This window comes from Anas acuta, chromosome 21, assembly GCF_963932015.1.
Source record: "Anas acuta chromosome 21, bAnaAcu1.1, whole genome shotgun sequence".
NCBI classification, from domain to species: Eukaryota; Metazoa; Chordata; class Aves; order Anseriformes; family Anatidae; genus Anas; species Anas acuta.
The window spans coordinates 3,828,595-3,844,477 of NC_088999.1; the positions used below are offsets into that span (position 1 = coordinate 3,828,595).

Here is a 15,883-nt window from a genome sequence, read left to right on the forward strand (position 1 = left end):
AAGCTATGCGGGGTTATTTCTGACCCGACTCCCTGCCCACCTGCTGCTTTGTGCTCCCAGGGCCCTGGGGTTTCTCGCTGGGGAATTGGGAAGAGGAAGGATCCGTCCCCAGCCCCAGAGCTGAGTCCTGCCCCGGTGCAGTTTTGGAGCCGATGGCACCAACCCGGCGCGTGGCTGAGGTTGAGAAGCAGGCGCACACAGCAAAACGCTGCTTTTTCCACCCCAGCCCCTGAGTGCAAGGAGAAAAGTTGCTCTCACCTCCAAAGGAGGTGTCCCAAGCCAGCCCTGGATTTCCCATGCAGACACCCCAAAGTGCCAGCAGAACCCATGGCAGTGTCCCAGCTCCCCAGCCAGAGCGGATGCTGGTAGCCCCAGCCACCTGAGATCATCCCCGTGCTGCACCCACAAATTCCCCCAGTGGCATTTTCAAGGGGTTTCATGGACCAAAAAGCCGGGTGCTCACTTCTGGTGGGAGGCAGTGCCCCAGGACTACAGGGAACAGCCCCCAGCAGCAGCTCTGCTGTCACACACAAGACCCCAGCACTGCTTTTAGGGCCACGCTCGCTTGCGCTCTCCTGGACTCGTGGCAAGCCCCACGGGGCGGTCGGGGTGAAGCCCTGCACTTCTCTACTGTCCTCAGCCCAGCACCTGCCAGCGTTAAAAAATCCCATCACCAGGGGCACAACAGGCAGTGCCAGGCCCTTCCCACTGCCCAAAGCCCAGAGCTGCCCAGGAGCATCCCTTCCTTCTGCATCGGGAGCTCCCAGGGATTTACAAACCATTTAACTCAAAAATATCCCAGACAGCACAGGCTGATGCTGGCCAGCACTTAACCCAGGTCCACAGAGCAGCTGCAATCCCAGCTGCAAGGATTTGCTCATCCCTAAATTCAGCAATAAAATGACTTCGGTACAAAAGAATACAGGCATTAAAACCCAGCAGATCTGCACCAAAACTCAGCGCTTTTCCCATTTTGTTGCTTTTTTTTTTTTTAAAGGGGGAGTGGAACATGAATCAGCCGGCGTGCTTCGGGTCCCTGATCGCATCCCACATCACAAGAGCTGTTTGTTTTCAGCCCAGGGTTTGGGTATCGCTCAGGTTTCTCATCATCACCTCTGCTGCTGCCCGAGCACTGCCTCTCCTGCCCGCCCCGAACCTGGAGGAGAGGAGGGAGCATCGCCGTGTCCAGCACTTCCTATTCATCCTTACACTGGGGGAGATACTGCTTCTGCAGCTTGTTTTATTCTGTTTTATTCGCTTTTATGTATGCGGGGAGTGTCGGCTCTCCTCCCCTGTGTTTGTCCTCCTCGCAGCTCCGCTTTGGTGCTTTTCCAAACGCCGTCAGAGAAAGGATGCGCTCTGCAGTTTGCAACAAAAAGAGCTCGTCAGGCAGCTGAGCTGAACAGGAGCGAACTAAAACAACCAGCAAAACCCGGAGAACAATCGATTCTTGTCCCACGTAGCATGGCTCGTGCTCACAGTTTAATGCGGGGCTGGAAAAGTGTCAGGTCTGCCATCGATAGGAGCCTGCATGGTCAGGGGGCGGAATGGAGACGTGTCGGGAGCTGGAGCAGGGAAGGGAGGAAAAAAGTTTGAAGGAAAAGTTAAAGGCAGATTAAAAAAGCATAAAAGGTGCTGATTTGATTCCTCTCTTCACCTGAGCTTTCTTCCAAGCTATTTCGAGAGCTCTCCCCTGCCCAGAGGGGTCACTGCTCTGATGAAATCAGTTTCAGTACCAAAAACGGTACCAAAAGGGTTGGCTCCTGCCCTGCAATTCTCTGGCTTGCCCCCCCATACAGGATTTGCCCTGAGATCTCCCCGATCACACGTTGTTGTGAGTATGGACAAGGGCACGTGTGCAGGGGGATGCCCGTGCACGCCGTGTGCGCATCGGCTTCCAGGGACCCGTCGCACCGTCTCCGTGAGACCCCGGCCATCCCTGCCTCAGTTTCCCCACCTGCCAAGGGCCAGGCACTGCCCACCCTCAGGAGACACCGCGGTGACTTTCTGAGGTCCCGCTGCAGAGTTACGAGGCAGGGCTGGATCCTTTGTCAGCCCCTCTCCTTATTTATGGCTCGGGACGGAGCCTCCTTTCTCATCTCATTGGCAGAGGATCAGAACTCATCAATTCTCCGTTAGCTGCCGAGCGTTTTCTTCTTTTTTTATTTTTTTTTTTTTTTTTTGTTATTATCTGACAATGAAACATTTCAAAGGAAATACAGTTTTGGAGGCTGTTCTGGAGGTACAAGAGCCAGCCATCGGCTTGCTTAAAAAAAAATTAATCCTGGGCATCCGCGTGCTGGCAGCCACAACTCCCCCGCTGCCGCGCAGAGCCGGGAGCGTGGGGCACGAGGGTGGCTTTAGGTAAAGGATTCAATAGAGGCTATGGGATTGTCCAGCGCCATCAGAGGTGTTAAATGAGGGATTCGGGGATAAGCCAAGGATTATGGAAAGTGGTTCTTTAAGCACAATGTATTTTGCATTTTAAGATCCAGGCACGTTTAATAAAAAGGCAATCAGACAATCCACCGGCCTCGACTCTTTGTCAGAGCATCGCTTCCTCTGCACAGAGCCGGGGCTTGTTTTGCAGATGATTTCCCAGGTCTGCTCTCGTGCAAGCCCAAACCCAAACAGGGGTCCTGGTGTCTCCAAGGTCCAGCATGGCTCAGCTGCACCCACCCTCCGCAGGAAGGCCACCGAGGCACAACACCGAGTGTGTCCCCAAACAAAAACCCTCCAAAATCCAGCCCCCAGCCTCCGCTTTCCCAGTTATTCCCAAGCGATACAGGTCCACCTTCAATCTCTCCACCAAAAAGGCAACAGATTGTTATTCTCCTTAATGAAAATTGTGTCGATCTTGTAAGCAGTTAATTAATAATCCCACATGGATGTGATGAAGAGCAGTGACAGCCTGGGGCATCTCAGCACTCCTGAGCTCCAAGGCTTGGGGCAAAGCCGCTGGGCTCCCCCTTGGAGACCAGGGGATCCCTGCAGCCCTCCCATCCTCAACAGGATTTAGGTTTTAGGGGCAAAATCACAGCCATCATCCCCCAGGTGCCACTCAGCTCTCGTGAGCATCCCCTGGGGCTCCTGGCCAGGGGCTCCCCGTGTGTGCAGAACCAAACCCACCCCCTGCCCGGCAGCATTTTGCTTTCCAGCCCCGAGCAATGTGACTGGCCCACAAACCTCTGCCAGTTGGCAGCAGTGGGTTTTAGGCAGGAAAAGGCAAAGGGGAGCCGGGAGCATCGCTCCTTCCCCTGGCCTCTGCTCTCTCTCTGCCTGTGCCTCAGGATCCGTCCCCGCTTCCCCCTCTCCCCACCCACTCCCGAAGCCCTCGCATGCAAATCTCCGTGTGCTTCTCCTAAAAAAAAAATAAAAAAATTGCAATTTCAGGAGATGAAGCAGTCATTAATCACCAGGAAATTGTGCTTGTTACAGGAGAAACATTAACAAAATAATCATAAATAGTCTGCCAGCCCTGATTTGCCAATGCATACGTTTCTAACGCTATAGGAAGGCATCTCATTTGGCTGCTGTAATTAGTTATTAACCCTTTGCCATGCAGTGCAGAGCTTGGGCACCTGAGCCTCCCAGTGCGCCTGCTCGTCCACGTTGCTCCATCCTAAACCCAGCAGCATCCCCCACACTGACACCGTGCCCAAAGCCACTTGTGGGTTACTGCAGCTGTAGAAGCACCATGGCACAGTTTTTTGGCCCAAATCTCAATTTTCTCCATGGCAAAGGAAAACCCACCGACCTCCCAGCCCCACCAGGGAAAGCCATGAGCCTCCTCAGAAAGGTGCAGCTTTTGGTGCTGTGAAAACCCCATTGTTTTATGGCTGTGCATTAAAGTGTTGATTTAAAGGGGGCAATGGGGATGGGGACAGCTGGGAAAACGGCCCGAGGACCATCACATCCCAGTGGCATGGATGCTTCCAGGACACAGCCGTGCTCAGGATCCCACCAGATGTGGGAAAAGCCCATTTGGGGCTCTGCCGGAGCAGGGACCAGGGGCACTGGAGATGGGGCTGTGGGTGTCCTGCCAGCTGGGGCAGGACAATGGGCCGAGAGACCCCCGCAGTCGTGCCTGACTTCACTTGCCCAGCACTCCTGCCCATCTCTCTCTGATTGCCATGCTGAATTTAGGACAGTAGAAATGAATATATTGAATTAATTGCCATGTAGGGAGGTGGAACGATGGGAACGATGTTTAGGAGGGGAAATGGACAGCCAGGCTCCAGAAAGTGCTATCTAAAGCATGAAATAAAATGAGGTGGGGAAGGAAAGGGCAGCAACTTCCCACGGCCTCTCCTGGAGGCAGGAATGGGGTCACCTGCAAGAGGGGGGATACAAAACTGGGGGCTCACCTGGGACTCCCAAGCCACCAGTGCCCTTTGCAAGCACTCGGCCAGCCCTGCAAAATGCAAAATGCAAAATGCAAAATGCAGCCAGTAACTCCCACGATGGAGCAACCCAGGGCTGTGGGGTGATGCGGTGCCACGAGACAGGATCTGGCTGAGCTGCTCCCGTGGTGGCTTTGGCTCCTGGATGCCCCCCCGGGGGCCAGAACCAGCATCACGAGCGCCGTCGGTGTTCGTGGAGGCCACCAGCTCCGTGGGTGCGGGGTGTTTGTGGGGGTGTTTGCCGGCAGCTACCCGCTTGCACATCCCCTGGGTGTCGGAGCACGTTTACACCCGCTGCTGTTACAAACAACACCTCCAGCTCCGAACGGAAGAAGTTGGCGAGAAAAAGTTATTTTTCTCTCCGCTCCCCTCGCCTGTTTAGCAGAGCCTTCGGCAACGGTTGGCGGAGCTGAGCCCCGCCGCTCCCCTCCAGAAGCTGCTTTTTGTACAAATCTTACACCAAAACAGGCAGAAAAATCTCATCAGCACCCCCGACCAGGCGCCTTCCCTAAAACCGGTCCTTTTCTTCATCTTGCACTTTCAGCTCACGTGAAATCACACACACACAACTGTTATTTTCCAGGTTGCTTTTATTTTTATTATTATTAAAACGACCTTGAAGCATCAGGCAAGTTGATGCCAGTCTTTCAGGTCAGGTTTTGGTACAGCCTGCTGGTTTGGGTGCAGGCTGCAGCCCCCTGCCCAGTACGGGTACGGCGTGCAGCACTGGTGCCCAGCACAAGGCTCCCCACGAGGCTGACACCCACCTGGATTTCTGCTTTTTGGAGCATTTCCCACTTGGCTGTTGTGTTTTTAACCAACCACATGCTCTGGGTGCTCTGGTCGCAGCCGGTGTGGGACCATGGGCAAGCAGAGATGCTCCTGCACTGGTGATGGTGTTAATGAAGGGACGTGCTAATTGCACGTGGATAGGGAGGGTGATGAGCAGAGCAGGAGCTCGGCTTTGCACAGGGCTCACTCGTGGAGCTGCTGCCCCCTTGGAGCAGCCAAATCCAGGCACGAAAGAAGAAATAATTTTTAAAAACCGCTGCTCGCTGTGCCGCGAGGGGCCCCTCGGTGGAAGAGCACCTCGGCTTCCTCCTCCGCCCGGTGTGACCGGCTGTGATTAGAGCAATAAACGAGGCCTCTCCCGGGATAATTCTGCAAAACACCGAAATCGATCCCTGCTCCGAGCTTTCTCCTCGCGCTGCTTTAAGCAACCGAACCGTGCACGGAGCCGGCACGGCCGAGAGGCGGCTCCAAAGGATGCTATGGCACGGCTCGGCTCGGCACGGCACGGCAAGGCACGGAAAATCAAGGCAAGGCACGGCACGGCACAGCAAGGAAAGGCACAGCACGGCTCGGCACGGGTCAGCATGGCACGGAAAGGCAAAGAAAAGCATGGCACGGCACGGCGCGGCATGGCGCGGCATGGCACGGCATGGCATGACACGGCTCGGCACGGCTCAGCACGGCTCGGCACGGCTCGGGGCCGCCTTAAGAGCAGGCGGAGGCGGTGCCGACCCTCTGAGAGGCGGTGCTGCCCCCGTGACGCTGCTGCCGGCCGCGCCGAGCCGTGCCAGAACCGTGCCAGAACCGTGCCAGAACCGTGCCGAGCCGTGCTTGGAACGCACCGTGCCCGGATCGTGCCGTGCCGTGCCAGATCCGAGCCGAGCCGAGCCTGAGCAGTGCCGGATCGGGGCCGTGCCGGGATGCAGCGAGCGGCAGCGCGGGCGCTGCGCGGGGCTCGGGTCCCCCCCGTGCGGGCGCGCTCGGCCTCGACGGGGCCCCCCCCGAGGGGGCTGCTCTACGAGCGGCACGGGGACCCCGCGGGGGTGCTGCAGTAAGGGGGGCACGGGGGGGGGGGGGAGATGAAGGGGGGGGAGAATGGGGGTGCAGGTGGGGGGGTGCAGGTATCGGGGGTGCATTGCAGGGAGTGCAGATGTCGGGGTGCATTTTGGGGGGGTGCAGATATCGGGGTGCATTGCAGGAGATGGGGTATGGGGGTGCATTTTGGGGGGGTGCAGGTATTGGGGATGCAGGTATTGGGGTTATGGGGGAGTGCAGATGGGGGTGCATTGCAGGGGGTGCAGGTATCGGGTGCATTGCAGGAGATGGGATATGGGGGGGAGTGCAAAGGGGGGTGCAGGTACTGGGGGTGCATTTTGGGGAGGTGCAGATATCAGGGGTGCATTGCAGGGGGTGCAGATAAGTTGTGGGGTTGCATTGCAAGGGGGTGTGGGTATAGAGGGGTGCAAATCAGGGGGGTCAGGCTGGGGGTGCATTGAGCTTGTGGGGGCAGGTGTAGGGGCGAGGTGGAGCTGTATGGCAGTGGGGGGGCAGTAAGCGGGAGGCATGCATATGGGGTATGTATGGAGAGGGTTGTAGTGGGGCTGTTTGGGGGTGCGCAGTGTGTGGGGGTCCTGGGCTGCCCACCCCCAGGGCAGTTGGCAGGGATGGGTGCAGGTCCCTGGGGGGGACCCAGCCCATGGGGTCATGCCAGGGGTTGCTCAGAGGTCCCCAACATGCAGGCAGAGCTTGGGGTGCACCCCCAACCCCTTTCACCCATATTTCCACAAGGTGGGGGGGTCTTCAGTGCTTCCCGGGGAGCCTGCTCTCACAGAATTTGGGGTCAGTGGGGAGGTGCTGAGAGGCAGCTCCACTGAACCCCACTTTGTCCCCAGTTTAGGGGTGTTCAGGGCCAGGAATGAAAGCAGGGCCCGAATCAGTGTTGCTTCCTCAAGTATAACGCTGCGGGGTGACATCCAGGGCATGGCAGCTATTCAAGGTTCTCCTAAAACGGCCAAAAAGTCTGGGAAAAGGGAAATTTTTGTACCTTTTTTTTCAAGAGAGGAAATGCTGAGGATGCGCTGACCCAGCGGAACTGGCTGGAGTCACGTAGAAACACAGGAGGTGCAGATACGTTATCTGGGTGCACCCAGACCCCGAGCCCCTGTTTTGGGGGTGAGATGGGTGGCTGCTCTGTCTTTGGACCACTCAGTTGGGTACCGGTGCTTATCGGCACTGGTGGCTGCTGAGATTTGCAGGGACGCAGTGGGGACATGGGACAGGAACAGCTGTCCTCGTCCCACTGCTTGTGCAAGACCCAGCTCGTGCTGGGTGACTTCTCTTTCTGTCTTTTTTTTGCAGATTTTTGGAAATGCCCTTGTGGGTGTGACTTCCCCTAATGCTCTGGCAGGGTGGGATGAGCCCGAAATGAGTCAGTGGCTTCCTTGTGCAATGTTGATGCTTTCCTGCGGAGCGTTGGGTGGTTGGGTTCTGCAGCCTTGGTCAAAAATCTTGCTGTGTTTTTTCTTTAATTATAAAACTGATTTTTCCATGAAAACCCAAGTAGCAGGTTGGTGCTGGGCTGTCTGTGGTGCTGGTCCTGTGTGGAGGCTTTTTGCCCAGATGTTAAACACGTGAGCAGCTCCATCACTTGTGGGCGACCCTTGCCAAAACGCAAGGTTTTGGGCAAAAGCCACAGGTCAGCACGCGTGGCCATGCCCAGCAGCTGCAGAGCTGTACCCTGCAGGTCTCTGATCCCAAACTGCTTGAAGTGAGGTTTCTGGACCCTCCTGGGAGCTTCCCACAGGCTGTCAGTGCAGTCTGGGGTTTGTTTCAAAGCAAAAAGCAGATTCCTGCGTGCTAAAAGCCTTCTGACAAGGGCAGGGGGGTGTTTAATCCAGAACTCCAAGTCTCCAAATCACCCAGGCAGCTTCAAGGAGAGAAGGGGAAAACACTTTGCCAGCACAGGACAAGCTGTGAAGGAAATTCAGTGTATTGTTCCTAATGACACGTACTTAGCAGCATGTAATTGTGGCAAATAACTGCTCTTAAAATTGGCAGGGTCTGCGCCACCTCCTTCGCAGAGCCACCAGCTCGTTCAAATGCAGTTCAAATTGCCCTCATCTTGCAAATGGGCGCCTCTGGATGGCTTTGCCCAGGCTGGCAGATAGGTCAGGCAGCAATCAGCTTCCCCTTCCCCTTGGGGCGCGTCATGGTGCAAGCTGGAGGAGCTTGCTCCATCCCTGGGTGGTGGGACCCCTCCCTGCTGCTCCGCATCCTCTTTGCTGGGAGGACCCCACTGCCAGGAGGGTGCAAGACTCACTGCGGCCAAAAAATGTTGTGCAATTTTCCCCGTGGCCATGCAGGGCATGAGGGAGCTGAGCTGAACGGTTTAGTGATGGGAGGATTTAGTGATGAGGGGCTTGGCTTAGTGATGGGACCCCGTAGGTCAGGTTGAGGTCGGACTTGATGGTCTTGAAGGTCTGCTCCAGCCTAGGTGGGTCTGTGCTTCCAAGTCAGCCAGCCTTGGTGTAAGGGCATTCTCCTTGGATTTCAAACAGTCGGGTAGCAAAGGGGCTGGGATGTCTTCTCCTCGGAGGGGCCCTTCTCTGTGCAGGATGTGTTTTGGGTTCGTTCCTATGATTGATGAAAGGAGGTGCTGGGAGTGGAGGTTTGAGGAGCAGTGGAGGTGCCACGTTAGGTCCTTATTTTTTCTTGCTAGAGGAGATGAGGCTGTAGCAACGTAGACTGGGAAAATGGTGCTGATGCGTTGTGTAGGTCATACAGGAATCTCTCCTCGGTGCCTTAACTGAGTCTTCCTCTGCGTGACCCCACACAGGCTGAAGGAGCTGGAGGTGCCCAGGCTGGGGCACTCGGACGTCCACGTCAAGATGCTGGCGGCCCCCATCAATCCGGCCGACATCAACATGATCCAAGGTAACCTGCCCACTGCCAGAGCTGCCTTTGAACCCTTGCCCTGCCTCTCTGCATCTCCCCGTGCTCCCAACAGGCACCTACGCCATCCTGGCCCCGCTGCCGGCCGTGGCGGGGAATGAAGGTGTTGGGCGCGTGCTGGAGGTCGGCCCCGGCGTGACGGCGCTGAGACCCGGGGACTGGGTCATCCCGGCTGATGCTGGACTCGGTGAGTTTGTACCCGGGGCTGGGTGCTTGACATGGCCTCCCAGGGGGGTTCGGGACCGGGACTGTGTCCCCAGCGCCTGGCTCCTGTGCATGGGACGCGCTCGGTCACAAGGAATCCTAAAATCATTAAGGTTGGAAAAGCCCTCCAAGAACATCAGGTCCAACCATCCCCCCCCCCCACTATCCCCCACTAAACCGTGTCCCCAAGCACCCCAAGGAAGCGCTCACCCAGGGAGCTTTGGCAGTGCCGTTGCATATGCCGAGGTTTAATTTAGGAATAATTTACTTTTCCATAGTGCAGACCCTTTATGGGCCTTCTGCACTGTTATAGAGCATCGCGGCAATCTGTTCTCCTCTGGAAACAACTGCGTTTTGTCACATCTACTTACGGCTTCCTTAAAGACATGGGATAAAGCATTTAACCTGTGCAAGGTCAGAGTTATATCTCATTACGGTTTTCTCCCTAATAGTGCTCTGATGGGAAAGCTTGGGAATTTATTTTCCAACAAATGCCTCTCGTGCTACTCCGACACGCCAATGGCCAGAAAAATTGTCGGTTCTGGTTTAGCTTAACAGCTTGTTCCTTGCCTATTTCTTCTTAAAAGGCTTTCTCGCTTAATGGGAGAAGGAAAGTTATCTAGTTAAGATCCAAATGTGATATTTTTAAACATAAAAAAAAAAACTAAATGGATGATAGGGGGTTAAATCAGATATAAATACATAGTCACTAAATCTGAGTGAATTGGCTCAGAATGTATGGGCTCATCTCTGGGATGTGGAGTGCTTCTGTTAGCTCTGTACACTGCATCCAGCCCGGTCCCATTACACGTCTGGGAAGTGATGGGGCTGCTCTGGGTGACAAAGCCGCTGTCTGTGGGCAGCAGGGGAGCATCTCCTGCCTCCACCGGGGTCCTGCTGAGGCGCAGGGCAGTGCATGCCACGAGAGGGCTCGTTTTGCCCTGGAAGCTCAAGGCGCAGCATCGCAGTCTTTCAGCGTGTGTACAGATGGGGGGAATCTCTTACCCTGGGGTTTTGGGCACACGTCACACAAAGTGGTGGGTAGAGTCCTGACTTTAAGCTCCCTGGTGCACAAGGTCTTGGCAAACATGCTGATGGCTCAGCCATGGGAGATTTGCAAAACTGCCCTTAAATATATGTAGGGAATGAGTGCCTGGGGTGCTCACGTCTCTTCCTCACTGACTTGTGAAGAAAAGTGCAGTGCAAACGGAGCACAGCCTTACCTCCAGCCTGCAAATTGTTTCAGGCACTGCCAGCTTTCTCTTCCTTCACCTATCTAAATATTTTGGCTATACCCATACGGGGAAAGGTTTAATAATTGGCTCTCCGATGCTTAAATTGTCGCGAGGTGATGCTGCAGCAGTGTGAGTTAAAGCTCTGGTGCGAGTCGGGGTCTCCTAACGCTTCCCTTTCCTTTCCTTTCCTTTCCCTGCTGCTCATGAAACGCTGCGATGCCCAGGGACGTGGCGGACGCAGGCGGTGTTCCCCGAGGCGAGCCTGCTGCAGGTGCCCAGCGACATCCCGCTGCTGTGCGCCGCCACGCTCAGCGTCAACCCATGCACGGCGTACCGCATGCTGGCCGACTTCGAGAGCCTGGCACCAGGTATGTTGCACACACAGGCCTCCGGCTCTGCATTCGTAGGGGATTGCAGCTCCAGCGGTCACGGCTGCACCGAAATTTTGCTCCCCAGGTGACTCCGTCATCCAGAATGCAGCCAACAGCGGCGTGGGCCAGGCTGTCATCCAGATCGCCAAAGCCACCGGCATCAGGACCATCAATGTGGTCAGGGATAGGTGAGTACTGGGCACAAACTGGGACACGGGAGGTTCCCTCTGAACATCACGAGCCCGTCTGTGCTGTGTGGGTGCCAGATCTCTGGCACAGGTTACCCAGAGAAGCATCTCCTCCTTGGAGATCTCCAAAAAGCGCCTGGACGTGGTGCTGGGCACCCTGCTTGGGGTTGTTCTGCTGGAGCAGGGGTGGGAGCAGGGGACCCAGAGGTCCCTTCCCACCTCAGCCATTCCATGGTCCTGTGAAGGTGCCTCCCAGCCTCTGCTCTGCCCAGCCTCATCCTCAGACCCATCCCAGTGGGAGGAAGGGGAAGGGGACACGCTGCTTGCTGCCTCATGGGGTCTTTTTTCTCCCCCTAGACCGGATCTCCCAAAGCTGGTGGAGAGGCTGAAGGCCCTGGGTGCAGACCACGTCATCACGGAGGACATGCTGAGAAAGCCAGAAATGAAAGAAATATTTAAGGTACCTCGATGTTGAGCCCCCCTGAGAGACCGTCCAGGGCAGCCCCGCAGTTCAGTGCTTCGAGGAGAGCTGCGAGGATGGTAGAAAGGACAAACATGAAACAAGCTTTTCCTAATCTCTGGGCAGGCAATGTGATGGCCACACTGTAAATCGTTAGGAAGAGATACAAAGCTAACAAATGGCATTCTTGCACTTCTCTAAGCCACTCACTATTTACCTCGTGTATTTACCCATCCATTTATACAAACATGCCCTGAACTAGCCAAACTCCTAGCCCCAAAGTGCTTTTCACAAAGTATTTCCATACCAGCGACAGACTGAGATGTGCTCCCCACCACGGAGGGCTTTCACGCAAGCTCTCCAGACCAGGGCTGAGCCCTTCAGGCTGGAGCTTCCCCTTTTTCTTGCAGAGCATCCCAAAGCCTCGGCTCGCCCTGAACTGCGTCGGAGGCAAGAGCACGACAGAGATGCTGCGGCATCTGCAGTAAGTTGGGCTCTGCCCCATGGCTGGGGTGGCGTGGGCTTGGGACCTTCTCCAGATCCAGGGCACGTGGCCACCAGACACATGAAGAGCAGATGCCAGCCCTTGATGAGGGGAGATGAGTGAAGTTGTTTTGGAAAACACGAGTTAAAGTTAACCTGGCATCACCATCCTCTTGCTTGTCTCAAACTCTGCCCATGGCATGAGGCAGGAGACATCTGAGACAGAGGTCTGTCTGGTCCTGGCCACGTGTGATGGCTGGCTGGTTTACGTAGCTGCAAATCCAACGTGCGAGCAGGAGGGCAGCTCTAGAAAACAGATCCTCAGGGCTTTCTGGAGGAGCCTGTGGTGTGAAACCAGCCTCGTCATACAGCGGTGGGTTTGGGTGCAATGGAGGAGAGGTTGCAAGGCCAAAGCTGTGTGCTGGGGGCTGTGGGTAACCCAACGCCCCCTTCCTCTCGCAGACCCAAAGGGACCATGGTCACCTACGGGGGCATGGCAAAGCAGCCCGTGACGGTTCCAGTGGTGAGTACTGGGGATGCTCTTGGTGCCCATGGGGGCTCAGCTTATCCTCTGCTGCACTCTGCTGTCTGGATATCACGTTCAGAGCCCCCAAATTTATTTATTTTTTAACTGATTGGGGCTGTAATGGGAGGAGCTGGTTTGCATTCCGATTTGGTTGTACTTATGGAGGGTTTGGGCTGCTCTGGAATGCCAGCATGGAAACAACCCCACAGATGCTGAGCATTGAACATGCCCTGATGCAAACCTATCTCACACATCGGAGCCACATCTGAGCTCTACCCTGACGTGAAACCTGGTGTTATCCCAACAAGACGCAGCCCCTCGGAGCTGCTCAGCGCTGTGGTGCAAGGTCTTGCATTAACATGAACCTGCCAAATTGGGTTTGTCCCAAAGGAGAGCTCTGAGCAAAGCTCCTGGCTGCCTCCTGCCATGCTCACATGGGCTTGGGAACAGGTCTGGGGGAGGCAGATCTCACCTGCTGCTTTCCACAGAGCGCCTTCATCTTCAGGGACGTGAGGCTCCGCGGCTTCTGGATGACCCAGTGGAAGAAGGACCACGCACATGGTGAGCTGAGAGGGGCAGGGACCACGACGGGCTACCAGAGGTGGCCGGCAGGGCTGGGAACAGCATCCCATGGGATGTGGCCGGGTAAGAGCGATCCCCTTCTTCCCTTGCAGACAAGGAGAGCCTGAGCAGCATGATGGACACCTTGTGCCAGCTGGTGCAGAGGGGACAGCTCGGCGCACCTGCCTGCACCACAGTCCCACTGGAGGACTTCAAGGAGGCCCTGGTGGCCTCCACGCAGCCCTTCACCTCCTCCAAGCAGGTCCTCCTCCTCTGACTGCTCGCAAGCCTTCCTGTTGGTGTCTGCAGAGGGAAAGCTCCACGTCCACTGATTTTTTTCTTTTGTTCCTTTTTTTATTTTTGGGTGCCCACTTCAAGGTTTAAAAGCCTCTGGAAGTTTACCCAGGTGGCACCGTGAGCGCAGGCTGGGGTTGCTTCTGGAAGGAGATTTTGGTCTCGCTTTAGCTCGTTGTTAGTTTTGTTGCAGCAGAAAGCCTCTTCCGGGCCTATCTCAAGGGAAAGGAGCCTCTCTCTTTGCAGATGGACTTACACAGCAAAACCACTTTTTAAAAATATATATTTTATTTTTTTATTTTTTTCCCTACGCAGCACATGCAGTGCTGGCAGAACTAGGGGAGCGCCCATGCCGGCTGGAGGACAAGGGGACAGTGTAGGGACAGGATTCGGGTCCCCATCCCTGCGTTCACCCCGCAGCTCACCAGCCGGAGCCTCCAATGTGACTTCTGCAATACTTGGACTTGAATTCAGTTTTGCTGCTGTTACTGAACCAGTGCCACTACTGATTGTGCAATGCACAGAGAAACCTCTTGAAAATCAATGTCTAACATATGTCTATTTTTGCAAGATGCCGCCAATAAACTTTTCTGTGCTCAAAGCATCGCGTGTCCCGCCTGCTTCCCATATTGCCCCAGCAACTCCTGCCTGTCCCAGTGCTTTCACCAGGCTCTGGCGGGGACTGAGGCCTGTGCTGGAGCCAGCTGCTTGCACAAATGCAAACCCTGTGAGAGGGAAAATCTCGCCTTTGCAGCTGGTTTCTTCTTTAGAACCATGGAATCCCAGAATCATTAAGGTTGGAAAGGACCTCAAAGATTATCTGGTCCAACCACCCCCTACCACCACCACCACGACCCTCTAACCACGACCCCCAGCACCACGTCCAACCTCTCCCTGAACACCCCCAGGGACGGGGACTCCACCACCTCCCTGGGCAACCCGTCCCAACGCCTGAGCGCTCTTGCTGAGGAGAAATGTCTCCTCATTGCCAGCCTGAACCTCCCCTGGCACAACTCGAGGCCGTTCCCTCTGCTCCTGGCACAGTTCCCTGTGAGCAGAGGCCGACCCCAGCTCCCCACCCCTTCCTTCCAGGCAGTTGCAGAGAGCAATGAGGTCTCCCTGAGCCTCCTCTTCTCCAGCCCAAACCCCCCCAGTGCCCTCAGCTGCCCCTCACAGGACTTGTGCCCCAGGCCCTTCACCCGCCTCGTAGCCCTTCTCTGGACACGCTCCAGGGCCTCGATGTCCTTGTAGTGAGGGGCCCAAAGCTGAACCCAGCACTTGAGGTGCGGCCTCACCAGAGCAGACACAGGGGGACAATCACCTCCCTGGCCCTGCTGGCTGCACTATTCCTGCCACGAACCAGGACACCCTCCTGCTGCAGCTCCTCCATCACCCCGTCAGTCACTGGGATTGCTCCGTTCCCCATCCATCCCACTATGTGCCTGCTCCCCCCAGCCCCACACAGGGGGCTCGGTGCTGCTCGTCTCACCAGGCTGGCCCGCAGGCATCTCCCAGCCTGGAAAGCTGGGCTGGCTGCATGAGGGCCATTCACACCCTGCTAAACCCTGCTGTAGGATCACATTTTGGGGCAATGTATGGAGACAGGGATGGCTCTGCCCTGTTAGCACCGAAAACCCCTGAAAACAGCCATTGTCACCCCAAATCTACATCCTGTGACAGAATATACTTTTACATGTATTCCCCATTATTGAGGTGAGGAGCCAGTCCCAGCCACACTGACAGAAGAGCTGACCCCGCAGACATGCCATAAAGCCCTGTGAGCCCCAATTCAGAACGGGGAGCTGCTTATGTACAAGTGGGGTTTGGCCTCAAGCAGACACCAGAGAATCCACATGGGAGCCCTTGTCCAGCTGGGGGAGCTTTGCTGCAGGCTGTGGTGGTGAGAACCCGGGAGAACAAAGAGGGGAAAGGCCCCAGATGTGAAATGAGGTATTTGGGTCCCACTGGGAACTTCCCAAATTCATTGCATGGAGGGTCAGCTGCTTGCTGAGCCCCCAGGCCTGCTGCCCATGCAGGGGGTGCTGGGGGCACACCTGCACTTGGAGCAGGATCCTCACACCAAGCAGCATCCCACAGAACTGTTACAGTGCCCATCTCACATTTTGGGGGGCAAAAGTGTGCCTTTTGGGGTTTTTCAGTGGGGGTGGTGAAGGGGAAGGAGTCAGTGAGATTCTCAGCATTTAATTAATCGATGGTTGTGATTGGGGGGGGTCTCATAGGACCTCACAGGGGTCTTCATAGGAGTCCTTATAGGGGGTCCTCATAGGGGACCTCATAGAGGGTCTTCATAGGGGATCTTCACAGGACCTCATAGGGGACCCTTATAGGGGATCCTCATAGGGAATCTTCATAGGGGACCTCATAGGGGGACCTTATAGGGGACCTCATAGGGGA

The 15,883-nt window shown here is 55.9% G+C and overlaps 1 protein-coding gene across 2 annotated transcripts; it reads left to right on the plus strand.

Annotated features, from left to right (window-relative positions):
* The first annotated feature begins 5,963 nt into the window (after window positions 1–5,963).
* On the plus strand, window positions 5,964–14,070 carry MECR (mitochondrial trans-2-enoyl-CoA reductase). Of its 2 annotated transcripts, none has more exons than XM_068657857.1 (10): window positions 5,964–6,246; window positions 9,031–9,128; window positions 9,202–9,333; window positions 10,810–10,953; window positions 11,042–11,144; window positions 11,502–11,604; window positions 12,015–12,088; window positions 12,550–12,610; window positions 13,102–13,174; window positions 13,784–14,070. In XM_068657857.1, the coding sequence occupies exons 1-10, from the start codon at window positions 6,116–6,118 to the stop codon at window positions 13,846–13,848; spliced, it is 984 nt and encodes a 327-aa protein (XP_068513958.1). In that variant the 5' UTR covers window positions 5,964–6,115; the 3' UTR covers window positions 13,849–14,070. The 2 variants fall into 2 exon arrangements, with proteins under 2 accessions (XP_068513958.1, XP_068513957.1); XM_068657856.1 differs by having other exon boundaries at window positions 5,967–6,246; window positions 13,288–14,070.
* The last annotated feature ends 1,813 nt before the right edge of the window (window positions 14,071–15,883 follow it).

Excerpts from the sequence above, each read along its gene's own strand:
- MECR (XM_068657856.1), top strand. The coding sequence starts at position 6,116 with ATGCAGCGAGCGGCAGCGCGGGCGCTGCGCGGGGCTCGGGTCCCCCCC. Across the intron at positions 10,954-11,041 it reads CTTCGAGAGCCTGGCACCAG|GTGACTCCGTCATCCAGAAT; the intron begins GTATGTTGCACA and ends TTTGCTCCCCAG. Across the intron at positions 12,611-13,101 it reads AGCCCGTGACGGTTCCAGTG|AGCGCCTTCATCTTCAGGGA; the intron begins GTGAGTACTGGG and ends TGCTTTCCACAG.